At 49.1% G+C, this 7,500-nt stretch overlaps 1 protein-coding gene across 1 annotated transcript in view; it reads right to left on the minus strand.

The window, feature by feature from the left end:
- Window positions 1-7,500, minus strand: part of LOC144954044 (transportin-1-like) — a gene marked incomplete at both ends in the record, with an annotated part of 44,212 nt that overhangs the window by 12,792 nt on the left and 23,920 nt on the right. The window contains 2 exons of the mRNA XM_078884628.1: window positions 5,126-5,186; window positions 7,287-7,405. Of these exons, the coding sequence (XP_078740754.1) occupies window positions 5,126-5,186; window positions 7,287-7,405 (180 nt within the window). The remainder of the gene's footprint in view (window positions 1-5,125; window positions 5,187-7,286; window positions 7,406-7,500) is intronic.

A 7,500-nucleotide genomic window follows, 5' to 3' on the forward strand; every position in this document is an offset into this window, starting at 1 on the left:
AGTGAGTGAGTCAGTGAGTGAGTCAGTGAGTGAGTCAGTGAGTGAGTGAGTCAGTGAGTTAGTCAGTGAGTGAGTTAGTTAGTCAGTGAGTGAGTGAGTGAGTAAGTGAGTGAGTCAGTGAGTGAGTGAGTGAGTAAGTGAGTTAGTCAGTCAGTGAGTCAGTTAGTCAGTGAGTTAGTCAGTGAGTTAGTTAGTCAGTGAGTTAGTCAGTGAGTTAGTGAGTTAGTTAGTTAGTCAGTGAGTTAGTGAGTCAGTGAGTTAGTTAGTTAGTGAGTCAATGAGTGAGTGAGTGAGTCAGTGAGTTAGTTAGTGAGTCAGTCAGTGAGTTAGTCAGTGAGTTAGTTAGTCAGTGAGTTAGTTAGTTAGTTAGTGAGTCAGTGAGTGAGTGAGTGAGTCAGTGAGTTAGTTAGTGAGTCAGTCAGTGAGTTAGTCAGTGAGTTAGTTAGTCAGTGAGTTAGTCAGTGAGTGAGTGAGTCAGTGAGTGAGTTAGTCAGTGAGTTAGTCAGTGAGTTAGTGAGTCAGTGAGTTAGTTAGTCAGTGAGTTAGTTAGTCAGTGAGTTAGTCAGTGAGTTAGTTAGTTAATTAGTGAGTTAGTTAGTTAGTGAGTTAGTGAGTCAGTGAGTTAGTTAGTCAGTGAGTTAGTTAGTCAGTGAGTTAGTTAGTCAGTGAGTTAGTTAGTGAGTTAGTCAGTGAGTTAGTGAGCCAGTGAGTTAGTTAGTCAGTTAGTTAGTTAGTCAGTGAGTTAGTCAGTCAGTGAGTTAGTTAGTCAGTGAGTTAGTTAGTTAGTGAGTTAGTGAGTCAGTGAGTTAGTTAGTTAGTGAGTTAGTTAGTCAGTGAGTTAGTCAGTGAGTTAGTTAGTCAGTGAGTTAGTTAGTCAGTGAGTTAGTGAGTCAGTGAGTTAGTCAGTCAGTGAGTTAGTGAGTCAGTGAGTGAGTTAGTTAGTCAGTGAGTTAGTTAGTCAGTGAGTTAGTTAGTTAGTCAGTGAGTTAGTCAGTGAGTTAGTTAGTTAGTCAGTGAGTTAGTTAGTCAGTGAGTTAGTCAGTGAGTTAGTTAGTTAGTTAGTCAGTGAGTTAGTTAGTCAGTGAGTTAGTCAGTGAGTTAGTTAGTCAGTGAGTTAGTTAGTCAGTGAGTTAGTTAGTCATTGAGTTAGTCAGTGAGTTAGTTAGTCAGTGAGTTAGTTAGTCAGTGAGTTAGTGAGTCAGTGAGTTAGTCAGTCAGTGAGTGAGTTAGTCAGTGAGTTAGTGAGTCAGTGAGTGAGTTAGTTAGTCAGTGAGTTAGTTAGTCAGTGAGTTAGTCAGTGAGTTAGTCAGTGAGTTAGTCAGTGAGTTAGTTAGTCAGTGAGTTAGTCAGTGAGTTAGTCAGTGAGTTAGTCAGTGAGTTAGTTAGTGAGTTAGTTAGTCAGTGAGTTAGTCAGTGAGTTAGTGAGTCAGTGAGTTAGTTAGTTAGTGAGTTAGTCAGTCAGTGAGTTAGTGAGTCAGTGAGTGAGTTAGTTAGTCAGTGAGTGAGTTAGTTAGTGAGTTAGTCAGTGAGTGAGTTAGTTAGTCAGTGAGTTAGTTAGTCAGTGAGTTAGTTAGTCAGTGAGTTAGTTAGTCAGTGAGTTAGTTAGTCAGTGAGTTAGTTAGTCAGTGAGTGAGTTAGTTAGTGAGTTAGTCAGTCAGTGAGTTAGTTAGTCAGTGAGTGAGTTAGATAGTGAGTTAGTTAGTCAGTGAGTTAGTTAGTCAGTGAGTTAGTTAGTTAGTGAGTTAGTTAGTGAGTTAGTTAGTCAGTGAGTGAGTTAGTTAGTGAGTTAGTTAGTCAGTGAGTTAGTTAGTCAGTGAGTTAGTTAGTCAGTGAGTTAGTTAGTCAGTGAGTTAGTTAGTCAGTGAGTTAGTTAGTTAGTGAGTTAGTTAGTCAGTGAGTGAGTTAGTTAGTGAGTTAGTTAGTCAGTGAGTTAGTTAGTCAGTGAGTGAGTTAGTTAGTGAGTTAGTTAGTCAGTGAGTTAGTTAGTCAGTGAGTTAGTCAGTGAGTTAGTTAGTCAGTGAGTGAGTTAGTTAGTGAGTTAGTCAGTGAGTGAGTTAGTTAGTAAGTTAGTTAGTCAGTGAGTTAGCTAGTCAGTGAGTTAGTTAGTCAGTGAGTTAGTCAGTGAGTTAGTTAGTCAGTGAGTTAGTTAGTCAGTGAGTTAGTCAGTGAGTTAGTTAGATAGTAAGTGAGTTAGTTAGTCAGTGAGTTAGTCAGTGAGTTAGTTAGTTAGTCAGTGAATTAGTTAGTCAGTGAGTTAGTCAGTGAGTTAGTTAGTCAGTGAGTTAGTTAGTCAGTGAGTTAGTTAGTCAGTGAGTTAGTCAGTGAGTTAGTTAGTCAGTGAGTTAGTTAGTCAGTGAGTTAGTGAGTCAGTGAGTTAGTTAGTTAGTCAGTGAGTTAGCTAGTCAGTGAGTTAGTGAGTCAGTGAGTTAGTGAGTCAGTGAGTGAGTTAGTTAGTCAGTGAGTGAGATAGTTAGTGAGTTAGTCAGTCAGTGAGTTAGTTAGTCAGTGAGTTAGTTAGTCAGTGAGTTAGTTAGTCAGTGAGTTAGTCAGTGAGTTAGTTAGTCAGTGAGTGAGTTAGTTAGTGAGTTAGTCAGTGAGTGAGTTAGTTAGTAAGTTAGTTAGTCAGTGAGTTAGCTAGTCAGTGAGTTAGTTAGTCAGTGAGTTAGTCAGTGAGTTAGTTAGTCAGTGAGTTAGTTAGTCAGTGAGTTAGTCAGTGAGTTAGTTAGTTAGTCAGTGAGTTAGTTAGTCAGTGAGTTAGTCAGTGAGTTAGTTAGTCAGTGAGTTAGTTAGTCAGTGAGTTAGTTAGTCAGTGAGTTAGTCAGTGAGTTAGTTAGTCAGTGAGTTAGTTAGTCAGTGAGTTAGTGAGTCAGTGAGTTAGTTAGTTAGTCAGTGAGTTAGCTAGTCAGTGAGTTAGTGAGTCAGTGAGTTAGTGAGTCAGTGAGTGAGTTAGTTAGTCAGTGAGTAAGTTAGTTAGTGAGTTAGTCAGTGAGTTAGTTAGTCAGTGAGTTAGTTAGTCAGTGAGTTAGTCAGTGAGTTAGTTAGTCAGTGAGTTAGTTAGTCAGTGAGTTAGTCAGTGAGTTAGTTAGTTAGTCAGTGAGTTAGCTAGTCAGTGAGTTAGTTAGTCAGTGAGTTAGTTAGTCAGTGAGTTAGTTAGTCAGTGAGTTAGTTAGTCAGTGAGTTAGTTAGTGAGTTAGTCAGTGAGTTAGTTAGTCAGTGAGTTAGTTAGTCAGTGAGTTAGTCAGTGAGTTAGTTAGTTAGTCAGCGAGTTAGTGAGTCAGTGAGTTAGTGAGTTAGTCAGTGAGTTAGTCAGTGAGTTAGTCAGTGAGTTAGTGAGTCAGTGAGTTAGTTAGTCAGTGAGTTAGTCAGTGAGTTAGTCAGTGAGTTAGTTAGTCAGTGAGTTAGTTAGTGAGTTAGTTAGTTAGTCAGACAGACAGTCAGCCAGTCACTCAGCCAGTCACTCAGCCAGTCACTCAGCCAGTCAGTCAGTCACTCAGCCAGTCAGTCAGTCACTCAGCAAGTCAGTCACTCAGTCAGTCAGTCACCCAGTCAGTCACGCAGCCAGTCACTCAGCCAGTCAGCCAGTCAGCCAGCCAGCCAGTCAGTCAGTCACTCAGTCAGTCAGTCACTCAGCAAGTCAGTCACTCAGTCAGTCAGTCACTCAGTCAGTCAGTCACGCAGCCAGTCACTCAGCCAGTCAGTCAGCCAGTCAGTCAGCCAGTCACTCAGCCAGTCACTCAGCCAGTCACTCAGCCAGTCAGTCAGTCACTCAGTCAGTCACTCAGTCAGTCAGTCACTCAGCAAGTCAGTCACTCAGTCAGTCAGTCACCCAGTCAGTCACGCAGCCAGTCACTCAGCCAGTCAGCCAGTCAGTCAGTCAGTCACTCAGTCAGTCAGTCACCCAGTCACTCAGCCAGTCAGCCAGTCAGTCAGTCAGCCACCCAGTCAGTCACTCACTCAGCCACCCGCCCGCCCACTCACCTTGAGCAGAATGATATCGATCTCAGAGTATTTCATGCCATTCACCAACACTCAGCCAGTCAGTCACTCAGCAAGTCAGTCACTCAGCAAGTCAGTCACTCAGTCAGTCAGTCACCCAGTCAGTCACGCAGCCAGTCACTCAGCCAGTCAGCCAGTCAGTCAGTCAGTCACCCAGTCAGTCACTCACTCAGCCACCCGCCCGCCCACTCACCTTGAGCAGAATGATATCGATCTCAGAGTATTTCATGCCATTCACCAACACTCAGCCAGTCAGTCACTCAGTCAGTCAGTCACTCAGCCAGTCAGTCACCCAGTCAGTCAGTCACCCAGTCACTCAGCCAGTCACTCAGCCAGTCAGTCAGCCAGTCAGTCAGTCAGTCACCCAGTCAGTCACTCACTCAGCCACCCGCCCGCCCACTCACCTTGAGCAGAATGATATCGATCTCAGAGTATTTCATGCCATTCACCAACACTCAGCCAGTCAGTCACTCAGTCAGTCAGTCACTCAGCAAGTCAGTCACCCAGTCAGTCACCCAGTCAGTCACTCAGTCAGTCACGCAGCCAGTCACTCAGCCAGTCAGTCACTCAGCCAGTCAGTCACCCAGTCAGTCAGCCACCCAGTCAGTCACCCAGTCAGTCACGCAGCCAGTCACTCAGCCAGTCAGCCAGTCAGTCAGTCAGCCACCCAGTCAGTCACTCACTCAGCCACCCGCCCGCCCACTCACCTTGAGCAGAATGATATCGATCTCAGAGTATTTCATGCCATTCACCAACACTCAGCCAGTCAGTCACTCAGTCAGTCAGTCACTCAGCAAGTCAGTCACTCAGTCAGTCAGTCACCCAGTCAGTCACGCAGCCAGTCACTCAGCCAGTCAGCCAGTCAGTCAGTCAGCCACCCAGTCAGTCACTCACTCAGCCACCCGCCCGCCCACTCACCTTGAGCAGAATGATATCGATCTCAGAGTATTTCATGCCATTCACCAACACTCAGCCAGTCAGTCACTCAGTCAGTCAGTCACTCAGCAAGTCAGTCACCCAGTCAGTCACCCAGTCAGTCACGCAGCCAGTCACTCAGCCAGTCACTCAGCCAGTCAGTCAGTCAGCCACCCAGTCAGTCACTCACTCAGCCACCCGCCCGCCCACTCACCTTGAGCAGAATGATATCGATCTCAGAGTATTTCATGCCATTCACCAAGACGGGAATGAGCCTAGACAGAGAGACACACAAAGACAGGCGCAGTTAGACACGCAGACATATACATAGACATAGACACACACACCGTGTCTCTCACTCTCACCCCGTGTCTACCTCTCACCCACCCGGTGTCTCTCTCCCCGTGTCTCTCTCACTCTCACCCCGTGTCTCTCTCTCACCCACCCGGTGTCTCTCTCCCTGTGTCTCTCACTCTCACCCCGTGTCTCTCTCTCACCCACCCCGTGTCTCTCTCTTCACCCCGTGTCTCTCTCTCACCCACCCGGTGTCTCTCTCTTCACCCCGTGTCTACCTCTCACCCACCCGGTGTCTCTCTCCCCGTGTCTCTCTCTTCACCCCGTGTCTCTCTCTTCACCCCGTGTCTACCTCCGTGTCTCAGTGTCTCCCCGTGTCTCTCTCTCTCCCCGTGTTTCTCTCTCTCCCCGTGTCTCTCTCTCTCCCCGTGTCTCTCTCTCACCCACCCGGTGTCTCTCTCCCCGTGTCTCTCTCTCTCCCCGTGTCTCTCTCTCCCCGTGTCTCTCTCTCCCCGTGTCTCTCTCTCCCCGTGTCTCTCTCTCCCCGTGTCTCTCTCTCAACGTGTCTCTCTCTCTCCCCGTGTCTCTCTCTCTCCCCGTGTCTCTCTCTCCCCGTGTCTCTCTCTCTCCCCGTGTCTCTCTCTCTCCCCGTGTCTCTCTCTCAACGTGTCTCTCTCTCTCCCCGTGTCTCTCTCTCCCCGTGTCTCTCTCTCCCCGTGTCTCCCTCTCTCCCCGTGTCACTCTCCCCGTGTCTCTCTCTCTCCCCGTGTCTCTCTCTCCCCATGTCTCTCTCTCTCTCTCCCCGTGTCTCTCTCTCTCTCTCCCCGTGTCTCTCTCTCCCCGTGTCTCTCTCTCCCCGTGTCTCTCTCTCCCCGTGTCTCTCTCTCTCCCCGTGTCTCTCTCTCTCTCTCCCCGTGTCTCTCTCTCCCCGTGTCTCCCCGTGTCTCCCCGTGTCTCTCCGTGTCTCTCCGTGTCTCCCCGTGTCTCTCTCTCTCCCCGTGTCTCTCTCTCCCCGTGTCTCTCTCTCCCCGTGTCTCTCTCTCCCCGTGTCTCTCTCTCCCCGTGTCTCTCTCTCTCCCCGTGTCTCTCTCTCTCCCCGTGTCTCTCTCCCCGTGTCTCTCTCCCCGTGTCTCTCTCCCCGTGTCTCTCTCTCCCCGTGTCTCTCTCTCAACGTGTCTCTCTCTCCCCGTGTCTCTCTCTCCCCGTGTCTCTCTCTCCCCGTGTCTCTCTCTCTCCCCGTGTCTCTCTCTCCCCGTGTCTCTCTCTCTCCCCGTGTCTCTCTCTCCCCGTGTCTCTCTCTCCCCGTGTCTCTCTCTCTCCCCGTGTCTCTCTCTCCCCGTGTCTCTCTCTCCCCGTGTCTCTCTCTCTCCCCGTGTCTCTCTCTCTCCCCGTGTCTCTCTCCCCGTGTCTCCGTGTCTCTCTCTCTCTGTGTGTCTCTCTCTCTCTGCGTGTCTCTCCCCGTGTCTCCGTGTGTCTCTCTCTCTCCCCGTGTCTCCGTGTGTGTCTCTCTCTCCCCGTGTCTCCGTGTGTCCGTGTGTCTCTATGTCTCTGTGTGTCTCTCTCTCTGCGTGTCTCTCTCTCTCTCCGTGTCTCCGTGTCTCCGTGTGTGTCTCTCTCTCAGCGTGTCTCCGTGTGTGTCTCTCTCTCTGCGTGTCTCAGTGTCTCCGTGTCTGCGTGTGTCTCTGTCTCTGCGTGTCTGCGTGTGTGTCTCTGTCTCTGCGTGTCTCTCCCGTGTCTGCGTGTAGTCTCTGTCTCTGCGTGTCTCTCTGCGTGTCTCTCCCCGTGTCTGCGTGTGTGTCTCTGTCTCTGCGTGTCTCTCTGCGTGTCTCTCCCCGTGTCTGCGTGTGTGTCTCTGTCTCTGCGTGTCTCTCTGCGTGTCTCTCCCCGTGTCTGCGTGTGTGTCTGTCTCTGCGTGTCTCTCTGCGTGTCTCTCCCCGTGTCTCTGCGTGTCTCCGTGTGTGTCTCTGTCTCTGCGTGTCTCTCTGCGTGTCTCTCCCCGTGTCTCCGTGTCTGCGTGTGTGTCTCTGTCTCTGCGTGTCTCTCCCCGTGTCTGCGTGTGTCTCTGTCTCTGCGTGTCTTACTGTTGGAGGTGTCCGGCAAGGACATCTTTGCAGATGGGCTGCTCAGCCAGCGTCAGCCAGAACTCGCACGCCTCCAGAGAGACGTTGTCGTCAGGATCCTGTGTACGCTGGAGCATGTACTGCACATAGACACACGCAGAGAGACACGCAGAGAGACACACAGAGAGACACACAGAGAGACACACAGATATAGAGACCAGAGGTGTGGACTCGA

This window comes from Lampetra fluviatilis, unplaced genomic scaffold, assembly GCF_964198595.1.
Source record: "Lampetra fluviatilis unplaced genomic scaffold, kcLamFluv1.1 SCAFFOLD_698, whole genome shotgun sequence".
NCBI lineage: Eukaryota > Metazoa > Chordata > Hyperoartia > Petromyzontiformes > Petromyzontidae > Lampetra > Lampetra fluviatilis.